This window comes from Psammomys obesus, unplaced genomic scaffold (assembly GCF_907164565.1).
Source record: "Psammomys obesus unplaced genomic scaffold, mPsaObe1.curated_primary_1811, whole genome shotgun sequence".
NCBI lineage: Eukaryota > Metazoa > Chordata > Mammalia > Rodentia > Muridae > Psammomys > Psammomys obesus.
Window position 1 is genome coordinate 2,307,140 of NW_026596085.1, and position 13,833 is coordinate 2,320,972.

A 13,833-nucleotide genomic window follows, 5' to 3' on the forward strand; every position below is an offset into this window, starting at 1 on the left:
CGTCCTCCCCGGGCCCGGAGACAGCCCCGCCCCAGTCATGCTGAGCAGAGCATGGAAGCAGCTGACTACGAAGTGCTATCCGTGCGAGAGCAGCTGTTCCACGACCGGGTCCGCGAGTGCATCGTGAGTGCGGGACCTGGGCGGGAAGGGGCCGGGCCGAGGTGGGAGGGGCGCGGGCAGCGGTGGCGACGGGAAGTCCGGCCGCCCGAGCTCCGGGCACCTCGGCCCCTGCGAGGGCCGGGCCCCGACGGCGAGCCCCGGAGTCGGGCCGGCTGGGTCCCCGAGCCGTAAACAAAGCGGCCGGGTTTCCGTTCCTCTGCTGCTCGCCCCTCCCCCGCCCCTCCTACCCCACCCCGGGGGGCGTTCCCGGCGGTGGGTCCTCTCCCGGGTGGAGAAGCTGCTCGGCCCGGGGAGAGCGGCCAACCGTCGCCGGTGTTGGAATGAAGGGAGACTCGGTCACATTTAGCAGTTACCTAGGGAAGTGAGGTGGTGGCTCGAGGGAAGAGTTGGGGGTGCGTGTGTTGGGGGGGTCCTCCCACTGAGGTGGAAAGGAATCCTGTCCGAACGGGGTTGTAAGATGTGGAGATGGAGAAATCCCAAAGTTTCCCCCTTCAGCAGTGATTGAATCCTGGGCCTCTGGCATGCGGCGTGCCAAACACAAGCCAACACATCGACACACCCCCCGCACCACTCCACTTCCTGATAGTTTGTTTGACACTCTGGAAGGCTGAGTTTCCAAAGCTTTCCTTTCGCGGAGTTCTCCTGTGAGTGGCGGGTGTGTGTGTGTGTCTGTCATGAAGTGGTCCTGAGCACATCAAGTCTGTGTTTCTTGTACCCTCAGGGTAACCTAGAATTGTAGGTGAACCTTCCAGACAGCAGTGAACTGTAGCCTAGGAGCACCACCGTGGAACTCGGGGAAGTATTATTTTCCTTGGGCCTGTTTTGAATGATCATCTCCGCGTCTGCTGTTTCTCCCACAGAGCTCTGCACATACTGAATGAAAGGGGCAGGGTTTGGAGGAGTGGAAATAAGCCTTACTGAATTGAGGGGAGAGCATAGATGGAGTCATCCTTCAATTTTCTCAGGTTGAGCTTCAGGCTACCCCTAGGTATGCTTAGGTTGAAGAAAGGGTAAAGGGAAAGAGGATAGGTAGGTCTGCCATTAGCAACGAGGGCTGGAAAGTGTATGGCCCCAGAAGAATGAGTCAAGTAGCATCCCTTATGTGTTCCTGGGGAGAGGAACACACTGTTGCATACTGTGGAAGCGCATCCAGGCCCTAAGATGCTGACAGCCTGGAGGGATGAGCCCTGAGAAAGTGCTTCTTATATGTTGCTGCTGTCTAAGCCGTCAGCTAAGGACATCAGCTCCAGCCAAGGACAGCTGAAGGTTTCTAGTGCCTCCTCCTTGGAGCTCCTCCCATCTAGAAGCTAAAGAACAATCTAGATAAGGGGATAGTGGCACATGCCTTTAATTCCAGCACTTGGTAGACAGAAGCAGGTGGCTCTCTGAGTTCAAGGCCAGCCAGGTCTACAGAGTTTCAAGAAAGCCAGGGCTGCACAGAGAAACCCTTCCTTGAAAAACTCCAGAGAGACAGAAAGAGACAGAGAGAGAGAGAGAGAGAGAGAGAGAGAAAACAACCTAGCATCTACTGGAAGTGGGTGGAACTCCAAGCCTGACCTTTTGAGCTCTTCTGCCTTAGCTATTACGCACACTCCAGGCTGAGTGGGGCAGAGCACCCTGCTGTGAAGATGCAGCAGCCGCTGCACATGCTCCTTCCGTGGGGGTCCCTAAGTCAAAAGCTGCAGCTTTACTCTAGAGGCAGGACTCTCTTGGTCTCTGCTTGTCACTGTATAGAGTTCCTGTACCATAAGTTCCTCTCGGAGACTAGAAGACACATGAGACTGAGCTTGTCCTTGCCCACTCAAATGCAATGACATCTTTATATGTGTGAATACATATATATACATACATACATATATGTATTCTCTGACTTTGGGGTAGTGTAGAGATGTGACACATGTACTAATTAATCTGTCCCTGTCCTGCCCTGTCAGTTGGAGGTCTAACCACTTAGGACCTTGAGTAGGTCCTAAGAAACCTGGCCCTGAAGTTGGAAGTTACTTGTGGTAGGGTGTCAGGACAACTTTTCAAGTGACAGATAACCAGCTCTGGAAATGTTGGGCCTGACTAAAGCCTTCTCTTGGGCTAAATGGGCTTGAGTTTGCCAGAGCAGACCTGACGTTTCAGGTCCTGAGGGAATCAACAGAGCACAAGTTCTGATAAATGTGATTCGTACACAGTAGCTCCTGAAGCATACTTTCTCATGACAGCAACTGGAGTAGAGTAAGAGGCTGTGCCAAGAAAACGTAGACATTTTTCCCAAGCCTGTTACTTTCCACAAAGTTCTCAAAGTTAGTCTCTCATTCTGGCCTGATTGGCACTGTTGGCATGGTTTCCCAGGGATGCGGGACAACCTCCATTTGGTCCTTCTTGGGGCCCTGCTAGCTAGAAGGAAGGCACCACTGAGAAACATCCCAGGGCGAGTGGAGCTTTACAGTGAGGCCCTGCAGCTGTGGAGTGTGCTGGTGCCTCTAGAACTTCTCATTCCAGGTTGCTTTTTTGCCACAGATCTCAATACTTCTGTTTGCCACACTGTACATTCTCTGCCACATCTTCCTGACCCGCTTCAAGAAGCCTGCTGAGTTCACCACAGGTACTTTCACTTCCCTGCCTTCTCCAGGGTTTCAGTTGCCATGGAGCCATCCTCAGAGGACCGTGGGTGATGGCGCCTGTTGGGAAAGGATCGGCCCTCCGCTGGCTATTCTGAATCTGTGGCCTCTTCAGCCCCTGCTCTTCCACAAGCAGAGCTAAGGTGGCAGTAGGAAGTCTAGATAGATGAATGTCTGCAAGCTCTGGACACCCCACATAACTTTATCTGTATATTTTTAAGTTAGAGTACAAATGTTTTATTGTGGATTTTTCAAAATCAGGCACTTGTTTCTTGATTTTATTTTGTCTTATCGCCAACATCTCCTGTATTCCTAGCTGGCCTCAAACTGTCTGTGTAGCTAAGGATGACCTTGAACGCCTGCCTGTCTCTGTCTCCCAAATACCAGGCTCATGTTATCATGTGTGCTGCCACATCTCAGTCCGTGTAACTTTTCTTTTCTTTTTTCTATTATTTCCTTTTTGAATCAGGGTTTCTCTGTGTAGCCCTGGCCATCCTGGAACTCGGTCTGTAGACATGGCTGGCCTTGAACTCAGAGATCTGCCTACCTCTGCCTCCCAAGTGCTGGGATTAAAGGCAAGTGCTGCTACCACCTAGCATCCATGTAGCTTTTCTCATCCTCAGTTTCTTCTTATAAAATAGGCATCCACCAGGTGCCTTGTCACTGGGAGGCCCGAGTGAGGGCCATTTCTGAACCTGAGGTCAGCTGCTGAGATCATATGTTTGTGTCATTTCCTTTCCTAGTGCTTCCGCACTGGAACCCAACCTCTCCCAGGGTGTGTAATGGTGGTCTTTCTCTTTGTAGAGAGACTGAGTATTCTCAGACCGTGGCTTTGCATCCCACAAGTTTCTGATGGGGTCAGAAACACACTTTCTTTTAGAGCCTCAACCCAACCTGCTCAAACACCCAGCCAAGCCATCTACAGTAGCGCTGTTCCTTCGGGGACTTCTCTTGGGAACCCGCTCTTCCCCTTCTAGCACTGCTTTCCTTTCACCCAGTCACTGAGGTGAACAGCCACACAGACTGCAGGTTGTTTATTGTATCTAAGCCTACATGAAGAGGAACCTGCTACAACAGTGATGAAGGGGAGGGTGGGGAGGGAGGCATTCCGGGCATATTCTGTGTCACTAAATGGCCAGCTTGGTTGGAGAATAGGTTGTAAGGTCTGTAGTGTAAGATTTCCCCAAGCCTCTTTTCAGCCCTGTCTTCATGCTGGGTGTGGGGGCATGCTCTACTGCATTTGGCTCCCAGAGCTGCCCACTGATGCCCTGCTGCTTCCCCTTCCTGTCTGTCTCTTGCAGTGGATGATGAGGATGCCACAGTTAACAAGATTGCGTGAGTGTCATCACCCTCAACACCCGACTCCAGTGACTTAGGAGGTGGGATCTAGAAAGTCCCCTTGAGTGCAGAGAAGGAGCTGTCCTCCATCCACTGGAGAAAGAATTTCTACTTCCTCCCTATTTCTGGATTCTGGCTTTACCTCATCCCAGGGATGCTCAGAAAAGCCATTGTTCCTGTCTCCCTGGTTAGGTCAGAAGCTTCTAGGAGCTTCATGCTCTGGGTATTGCCTGGGGCCTGAGTCACCAGGAAATGGCTTCAGCTTGGCTTCACCTTCCAACTGTCAATGTAGGTGGGGAATGGCAGGGGAGACAGGCCTATTGAAACAGGACAGGGTTTGTTGAAGATTTAAAACCTCCGAGGGATCAGAGAAACCCTGTCTCAACCCCTGCCACTCCCCCCAAAACAATACAAAACAACCCTCTTCCCATCCCCAGGGCAAAGACTCCTTGCTTCTTTGAGGAAAGCCCTCATTGTAGGCAGTCCTCGTTCGCCAGCTGCACATACAGAGGAATGTGGAGAGGCCCCTCTGGGGTGACAGACCAGAAGGCAGTATTCTCCTTTTCACATTTGTTTCCAGCTGGTGCCATCTATGGCTCAGGCCCTGCCTATGAAGTTGGGGCTTAGCTTGCCTTTATCCTTTGTGATAATGCCTTCTTAAAGGGCATAGCCATATACAGCGAGGAGCTCTTATCCATACAAAGAGGCAAGCTCAGAAATTTGTATCCCTAAGCAGAGAGGAGAAGTCTTGCCCCTTGCTTGTTGGCATTCCTGGCATGCGTAGTAGGCATGTGTGGGGAGGATCACGTTCCCAGGATAGCCTAGACAAGTGACAAGGCAGGTAGTCAGGTACCCACCCCACGTGCTAAGGCTGCCCTGTAGGTAAGGGTTAGTGAGATGGCAGGAGGCAGAGCCCAGCTGGATAGCTACAGCTGGTTCTAAAAGCCGCAGGTGCCCTTGAGAAGAAATGGCTTGTAGGGCAGCAGGGCAGTGAGTGCTGGGCTGACCTGACCTCTTCCCTCTTAGGCTGGAGCTGTGCACCTTTACCCTGGCCGTTGCCCTGGGTGCTGTCCTACTCTTGCCCTTCTCCATCATCAGCAATGAGGTGTTGCTCTCGTTGCCTCGGAACTACTACATCCAGTGGCTCAATGGCTCCCTCATCCATGGTATATGGCTCAGGCTGGAGCTCGGGGTAGGGAATGGGACGGGCCCACGCAGCCTGGGGCAACCAGTCATGTCACCTACCTGTCTCTGGGCCAATTCTTATTGATTGGCCACCTTAATGACCAAATCTGCTTTTTCTTTTTGGCTCTAGGTCTTTGGAACCTCGTCTTCCTCTTCTCCAACCTGTCCCTCATCTTCCTTATGCCCTTTGCATATTTCTTCACAGAGTCTGAGGGCTTCGCCGGCTCCAGAAAGGTAAGTAGAGGAAATATTAGTCAACCCAAGGCAGAAGCAGAGCTCTATTCTAGGGAGTTGCCGTAAGGAGATAACTTGCAGGCTTCAGTCAGAGTTAAGGGATGGAACAAGGACAAGACTGTAGCAACACGAGAAGTCATTGTTACCACAAGTCGACGGGACAAAGGGAAGAGATCATTTCTAGACTCCATCGACACTTAAAACAATTGAGACTATGTGAGAAGAGTTATCGTCTTACTGTTGTAGCTGCTGGAAACCAGTATGCCGAAAGTGAGAGGAAGCATAGGAAACCCCAGGCTTGCTCCGTCATTGTTCGCTTCCCTGCTGACCTTTGCAGTGGGCGGTTTGACCAGAAGTCAGAGAGCAGAGAGCTCGTGTCTGCAGACATCAGGAATCATCTTAGAATAGAGGAGGGGCCTGATTGGGTTTGAGGATGGGGTTTGCAAGTGATAAGAGAAACAGCCTCTCCTGTGTCCTGAATCCAGACCTCCTGGGTCCCCCAAGCCCAGGCACAGCTTGATGGCTCCTGTCTTCCCCACACCGGGGTACCCGTGTCTTCCTCCTGTAGGGTGTCCTGGGCCGAGTCTACGAGACGGTGGTGATGCTGATACTCCTCACTCTGCTTGTGCTGGGCATGGTGTGGGTGGCGTCAGCCATCGTAGACAACAGCAAGGCCAGCAGGGAGTCACTCTACGGTGAGAGCTAACCTTTCCATGGCTGCGGTTTACAGGAGGGACAGTTCTGTGCCGTGGCTTCGGAGGCTGCAGGCGGTGGTTTGGCTCTGGTTTCTGGGCTGTGGTGAAGTGGGGCCGCATGTGCTGTAAAGCTGACGAATCCATGCGTGCTCAGAACTCACTCCCAAAAGGCACCATCTCTGCGTGTTGCATTGGGAACCAAGTGTTCAACAATCAAGCTTGTTTTTTTGAGACAGGGTTTCTCTGTATAGCCCTAGCTATCCTGGAACTTCCTTTGTAGATCAGGCTGGTTTCAAACTCAGAGATCCACCTGCTCTGCTTTCTGGGATTAAAGGTGTGAGCTACCACTATCACCTGACAAAATTCAAATTTTTTTGTTGGTGTTGTTTTATCAAGACAGAGTTTCTCTGTGTAGCCTTGGCAGGACTCACCTTGTAGATGAGGATAGCCTTGAACTCACAGAGATCTGCCTGTCTTTGCCTCCCAAGTGCTGGGACTGCAGGCATGGTTTACCGCCCACAGCAGCATTCACGTTCTAAAAGGCTATTTTATATCTAAACCAAAACAGAGCTCCAGCTTTTTCTCTTTTTCCAAGCTTTACTTTTATGTGTGCAGGTGTGTTCCCTGTGTGCATGTCTGTGCACCACAGGTGTGCAGTGCCAACAGAGACCAGAAGAGGGTATTGGATCCTTTGAAACTGGAGTTACAGTTAGCTGTGAGCTGGCTTGTAGGTGCTGGGAACTGAACCCAGGTCCTCTGGAAGAGCGGTCAGTGCTCTTAATGACTGAGCCACATCTCCAGCCCCATCCTACTTCCTCTTAAGACCGCAGGAGACTAAGTCAGGGTAACTCATTGCAGTGTGAGTGTGAGGCCGCCCAGGGCCGCAGGCTGTCTTCAAAACAAAACAATACTGGCTCTTCAGTTGGCTGTGTGCATTTGGTCAACTGTAGCACTCTTACAATGGAAAAGTCTGCACCACTTCTGTAGGCTAAAGTTCCAAACTGATGGGCTGTGGACACATCCAACATATAGAAATATTCTCCTGGGTCCAGAGTGATTTAAAAAAAGAGTCAGCCAGACGTGGTAGCACACAATTTTAATCCTTTATTAAAATTTAATGCTTTAAAATCCTTTTTAAAAATTTAATGCTTTAATTTTAAAGCATTCAGAAGGCTGAGACAGGTGGATCTCTGTGAGTTCCAGGCCAGCCAGGGCTACTAGAGAGACCCTGCTTAAAAATTAATAAATAATAAATAACCAGTTGTTCACTGTAAAGCCCACTGTAAAGCTGTCCTTGAATTCCTTCTGTGTTGACCTCCTGGTTCTCCTGGGATTACAGGCATGTGCCACCATACCCGGCATCCCATTTCAGTTATGACACGGTTTATCTTGATATCTGCCTTGCTTGACAGGGGAGAGGATCTGGCTGTTTAACTGTGGTCCCCTGGACCAGATAGCAGCTGTGCCTTGTATATAAGTTAGGTTCCCTAGTTTACCCACCACCACTCTGCCTGTGACCCCAGGCTAGCCTTCACCGTGCTTGCGTGTGCATGGGTGTGTCTTTCCTATTGCCTTAGGTGTTTGTATAGTGTTTCTTGTGTAGACCCAGAACCTTGTCGCCTCCTAGTATCAGGAAGAGTAGGACAGCCTGACCTGTCTCTTCTCCTCCGTAGACTTCTGGGAGTACTACCTCCCCTATCTCTACTCCTGCATCTCCTTCCTCGGAGTCCTGCTGCTGCTGGGTGAGTGGCCAAATCTGGAAGAGAAAGGGAACATCTTGGGCCACAACAGTTGGGGTGGACTGAGAAGGGCTGGGAGGACTGGGGAGGGCGTGAAGAACTGACTGGGCAGCTCTTGCCTCTACAGTGTGCACTCCGCTAGGTCTCGCTCGCATGTTCTCCGTCACTGGGAAGTTGCTGGTCAAGCCCCGGGTATGTCATGCTCCTTGCCTCGTGCGCACCTGGGGCGGAACCATGAAATGGCCCTCCAGTTGAGTTATGCTGACTTGCAGAAGACCCCAACCTTGCTTGGCTTCTGTGTCCTTTTCCCCATCACCTGGAGCCAGTCAGAACACAAGGCATTAGAAGGCATAGGACAAAGCTGCTGAGCATGGGGTGGTGACGGAGAGTTAAGAGACTGCAGCGGGGCAGTTGTGGTCAGCGAGCCTCTGACAGCCCCTCCCTCCCTCCCTTCCCGCCCCACCCTCAGCTCCTGGAAGACCTGGAAGAACAGCTGAACTGCTCAGCCTTTGAGGAGGCAGCTCTGACTCGAAGAATCTGCAGTGAGTGGAAACTCTCCCTTTGCTTGGGTGGTGGCCTGGCCTTGGCAAGGACTGAAGCCTGGAGGGCCTGTGTTCTCTGCCCTCAGATCCCACCTCCTGCTGGCTGCCGTTGGACATGGAGCTGCTGCACAGACAGGTCCTGGCTCTGCAGGCACAGAGGGTCGTCCTGGGTATGTGGCCTGGTGCTGTCCCCAGGGAGAGTAGTTCCTTATTCCAAGTATTTGGTAGACTAACAGCCTCCCACCCCTGCACAGAAAAGCGGCGGAAGGCGTCAGCCTGGCAGCGGAACCTGGGCTACCCTCTGGCCATGCTGTGCTTGTTGGTGTTGACGGTGGGTTGAGTAGCCTTGGTGGGGTAAGTGGGCCCTTGGTGCTTATCTTCCTCAGGGAGGACCTGATGTATGTTGACATGGTTGTCGTCCATAATAAGTTGCTCCTCAGCGGTAACTTCGTGTCCTGCCCTGTGCTAAGAGCATGAATTTCCACTTTGTGGGATGGAGAAACACAAGCGCCTTGCCTCAAATCACACTAAGTTATTGGGAATGGACACAGACTTGCTGTGGAGTGAGAATAAAGGTTACAATCTAGTGTCTGGGTTAGGGCTTCAGAAATAATCTTGGAGGAAAAGGTTCCTTTTTCTAAGCCATCGCTTGTGGGTGGTAGGTGGGTTCAATGGTCAAGTGCTCTGTGGAGTTGATCCCCGGCCCCAGAGATGGGCTTTTTCTAGTTAGGCTTTTGCAGTCCATCAGGGATAACCTGGATTGCTAGCGGCAGCCTTGAGGTCCCCAAAGCAGGAGAAGGCCCCTGAGGCTGTGCTCGGGCACAGCTGTGGCTGGAGCAGGGATGACGGCTGGTGACCTTGCTTGCGCACAGGGCCTGTCAGTGCTCATTGTGGCCATCCACATCCTGGAGCTGCTCATCGATGAGGCTGCCATGCCGCGGGGCATGCCGGTAAGGGGCGGCGTGGGCATGGGCTGTCCTCACACCACTTCTCCAGAGGCTGGGGCATCCAGGCCTGGTGGCACACACCTGTGATCTCAGCACTGGGGAGGCAGAGGCCAGCCTGGTCTACAAAACTAGTCCAGGACAGCCAGGGCTGTTACACAGAGAAACACTGCCTCAAAAAAAAAGGGGGTGGGGCGGGGGGGATGGGCTGGAAAGAGAGAGAGACAGAAGTCAAGGACAGAGGGACGGCTGGGTGGTGCTGGTGGCCCCAGTGGGAGTGTCCTCAACAATGCCCCCTCACCCCCACAGGATGCCTCCCTGGGCCAGGTCTCCTTCTCCAAACTGGGATCCTTCGGTGCCATCATCCAGGTCATACTGATCTTGTATCCTTCTGGAAACTCCTTCTGGTCTGCAGCCATCCGCATTTATACGCACACGCCCACAGCTATATATGTAATTTATTTTTATTCTATGTGCCTTGGTGTTCTGCCTGCATGTGTGTCTGTGTGGGGGTGTTAGAACCCCTGGAACTGGAGTTACAGTTGTGAGCTGCTGGGAATTGAACTCGTATCTTCTGGAAGAGTAGCAAGTGCTCTTGAGGGCTGAGCCATCTCTCCAGCCCTAAAAAGTATTGTTTCCAAAAGATGGTTCAGTGGGTGAAATGCCTGCTCTTGCTGACAGCCTGAGTTCTGTCCCTGAGAGAACTGACCCCTGAGGGTTGGCCCCTCCCTTCCCTCGTGCATGTATGTGCTGTGGCACGTAGGTACACATGAACGCAGCATAACAATACTGTGGGGAATGATGGGAAGGACACACAGCCTGACCTGCTGCCCGCACATACACTTGTGCATACACAAGCAGAAAGCGTGATCCTGAGAGCTCTGTTCTCAGACAGAGGCTGCAAGTTCTTTAACCCACTGGCAGCTACCTGATGGTGTCCTCGGTCATGGGTTTCTACAGTTCTCCGCTCTTCCGAAGCCTGAGGCCTAGATGGCATGACACAGCCATGACACAGGTAGCTGGGTGGGAAGAGGAGAAGCCTCTGGGTGTGGGTGAGAGCTGGGCTGGCGACTTTTTTTGTTTCGTTGGGTTGCTCTCATACATACACACACAGGGTTTCTCTGTACAAGAGCCCCGGCTGTCCTTGAACTCACAGAGGTCTGCCTGCATCTTCCTCCCGAGTGCTGGGATTAAAGGTGTGTGCCACCATGCCCAGCAGTGCTGGCAACCCTTGCTACCTTTGCCTCTTTCTCTTCTTTCACCCAGATAATTGGGAACTGCGTCTGCCTCCTGGTCCTAAGCTCAGCACTGCCCGTCTTCTCTAGAACCCTTGGTAAGCGGGGAAGGCAGGAAGGGAACTGACTCCAAGGCCAGCGTGAGCTGCTGCGGGAGTCTCGGGCCTCGGCTACACAGGGAGGCCCTATGGCAGAAGGTCTGCGAAGGTCTGGCGATCACCCTGCCCCAGCCTCAACAGTGCTGCAGTTATGTCACAGAGAGTGACTGGTTCATCTGTGTGAGTGTTTGCCTGTGCGTGCCTGCACATCCTGCATGCCTGGTGCCTATGGAGGTCAGAAGAGGATGTCAGGTGCCCTGGAACTGGAGGTGCCAATGGTCACGGGGTTACTGAGCACCGACCTGTGCCCTCTGTAAGGGCAGCAAGTGCTCTTAACTACTGAGCCTTCTCTGCAGCCCCAGAATGAGGAAAACGGAGTTGCAGATAGTGGTGAGGCACTATGTGGGTGCTGGGAACCGAACCTGGGCCCTCTAAAAGAACAGCCAGTGTTCTCAACCACTGAACTATCTCTTCAATAACTTTCTTTTAATTTGTAAAGTTACATTTGTTTGTTTGTGTATTTTATGTGTGGGTGGGGACTGCTCCTCGGAGCATGTGCTGAGGTCAGAGGACAACTTGCAGGAGTTGGTTCTTTCCTTGTACCATGTGGCCATGTGGGGAATTGAACCCAGGCTGTCAACTTGGCAACAAGTATCTGCCCCCTGAGCCATCTCCCTTGGCCCCAGTTTTGTATTTTCTGGATTAGGAGTGTTCAGTTTGTGCTTTGTCTTCTATGCCATAGGAATTTGGAGGAAATGAAGTTTCTCTTTCAGGATGGCTGCAGTGGGAATGTATATAAAGGAGGGTTCGGGTCTTTGGCTTGAACATTACTGTAACGCAGTAATGGGGTTTGACAGAGTTAGGGGCAGTGACTTACACTCGCAGTCCTGGGAAGCCAGGGCAAAAGAATCACAAGTTCCTCATCATCCTCTGCTTCATAGTGCTGCCAGGCTATGGCACTGACTCAGAGTGGGGGAAGGGGCTTTAATAGTGCCTGGCACAAATACTATGAGTACCTCCTTCATGATTATAGCCCCGTTGCTTTCTCTGTCTTAAATTGAGGAAACCAAGGCCCAGAGTAGTTGATGAACTTGCCCTGTAATCACCCAGCTGTCTAGAAGTGGGACTGGGATAAAGAGCAGCTCCCTGACAGTTTGCTCTCAATGCTTAGTCTCTCTTAGCTACTCGTCTGTGCACTAATGAAAACTTAATGGCCAACTTGTAGATTCTTAGCTAGGGACCGCTTGGAACGCTGATAGCGCCTAGAGATACCTGGGGCTAAAGGCAGCCCATTGAAGGAAAAGGTGCAAGTCTCTGGGAGGAGGAATAGGAGCAAACTTAGCTGCTAATGCGCTCAGTAGTCCCGACCTGGTCCTGGGATGGCCTTAGCACAGAACAGCAGATGCTGGCAGTTGTGTTGTTCAGGTGTGCCCACTGGGGGGCAGCAGGAAGTTGGCCTCCTTTGAGGAGAGGGCTGGGGGATTCCCCTTCTCACTGTGGCCTTTACACTTCAGGGCTGACTCGCTTTGACCTGCTGGGTGACTTTGGACGCTTCAACTGGCTAGGCAATTTCTACATCGTGTTTTTCTACAACGCAGCCTTTGCCGGCCTCACCACCCTCTGTCTGGTGAAGACCTTCACAGCAGCTGTGAGGGCAGAGCTGATTCGAGCCTTTGGTAAGGGAGTGTGAAGCATCCTGGCTGGTGGGGAAGTTTGTCCTGAGCCCGGGGGGGGGGGGGGGGGGGGGGGGGGGGGGGGGGGGGGGGTGCGGGGGGGGTGGGGCGTGCAGGGAAGGAGGTGTGCTGCCCGTTTAGAGGCTCCTTCCCTGCCTCATTCACCCATCGTGCATTCTGGTTACCTCACCTCTGAGAAGCTGGGCCGGTGTCACCTCTGACTGCCTGCCTTCTCTTCCAGGGCTGGACAGACTGCCCCTGCCTGTCTCTGGTTTCCCCCGAGCTTCAGGGAAGAAGCACCAGTGACCTCCAGCTGGGGCTGAGAGGGAGAAAACCCGCACTGCCTAGGCCTGGAGGAGGGCCCTAGGGTGGGTGGGCTCAGGACCTGGAATCTGAGGGGGCGGGTGGCAGAAGGGAGCTGAACCGTCTGCACTGTTGCATAATCTGAGCCAGAGTTTGGGCCCCCGCCTCCTGCCTCTTCAGATGTAGCTGTGGCTCAGCATGGGCTGGAGCTGGGGACTGGCCCTAGTTCTTGGTCCCAAATAGTTTACACGTCGATCTGCCTCAATCCTGTTCCAGGCCATGCCTGAAGCCATGTTTACATGTTTTGATGTGCAATAGGGTTGGGTGGGTGAGGGTGGGACTGGGCCCGGGTAGGTTCTGGAGACTGGTTGTCTTCCTTGCCTCTGGCTCAGCAGAGCCTAAGCACTGTGCTGTCCTGTGGAGGGCTTTGGACCACTGGAGAGACCAAGGGCGCAGGCAGGGAGAGGCTTGCGCTCATCAGCAATAAAGTTGATCCAGGGTTTCTTTGTTTTGTAAAGAGCTGGTGTCTGTGTCTATTTGAATACCCTTGTTCCAGCTAGTCCTGAGTCTACTAAGCAGAGAAACCTACCGTCCATTCCTTCCCCTCTGTCTGCATTCCTATTGCCCTGTGGGGCTGTACCTCTCCAGTCAGGCTTACAGCTCTGCAGAGGCTTGCTGTTCTTCCTATAGCTTAAAGTTGACTGCCTCCACTGTGCCGAGGTGGCCCACACTTCAATCCCAGCACTCTGGAGGCAGAGGCAGGCAGGAGGTCTAGGGATTTTTTTTTTTTTTTTTTTTTTTTTTTTTTTTTTTTGAGGCTACCCTAGTCTACATTGTAAGTTCCAAGGCAGCCAAGGTTATGTGTCTTTGTTTTTGGAAGCCTTGTCTTCCAAAAACCTCTAAAAAGTTGTCTAGTCTGGATGTTCGCTGCTATCTGGGGCTCTGTTTCTATATCTTGGGAATTGGGTTATGGGGCATGGCCCTAAGGATGCCATCCTATGTCCACCTGCACCTCCATCCCTGGCCCCCATATTCAACGCAGAGCGAAGGTGCCTGGCTGGCGGTGTTTTATTTCTACCTCAGAAGAACCTGGGTTCAGTCCAGTTTGTAAAAACTCA

At 52.5% G+C, this 13,833-nt stretch overlaps 1 protein-coding gene across 1 annotated transcript; it reads left to right on the plus strand.

Annotated features, from left to right (window-relative positions):
• Positions 1 to 37: 37 nt before the first annotated feature.
• On the plus strand, positions 38 to 13,232 carry Lmbr1l (limb development membrane protein 1 like). The gene is made up of 17 exons (XM_055627027.1): positions 38 to 123; positions 2,629 to 2,713; positions 4,031 to 4,064; positions 5,094 to 5,233; positions 5,383 to 5,486; positions 6,055 to 6,181; positions 7,855 to 7,923; positions 8,048 to 8,112; positions 8,390 to 8,462; positions 8,549 to 8,632; positions 8,717 to 8,793; positions 9,335 to 9,412; positions 9,716 to 9,789; positions 10,331 to 10,421; positions 10,673 to 10,739; positions 12,254 to 12,415; positions 12,654 to 13,232. The coding sequence occupies exons 1-17, from the start codon at positions 52 to 54 to the stop codon at positions 12,716 to 12,718; spliced, it is 1,467 nt and encodes a 488-aa protein (XP_055483002.1). The 5' UTR covers positions 38 to 51; the 3' UTR covers positions 12,719 to 13,232.
• Positions 13,233 to 13,833: the final 601 nt, after the last annotated feature.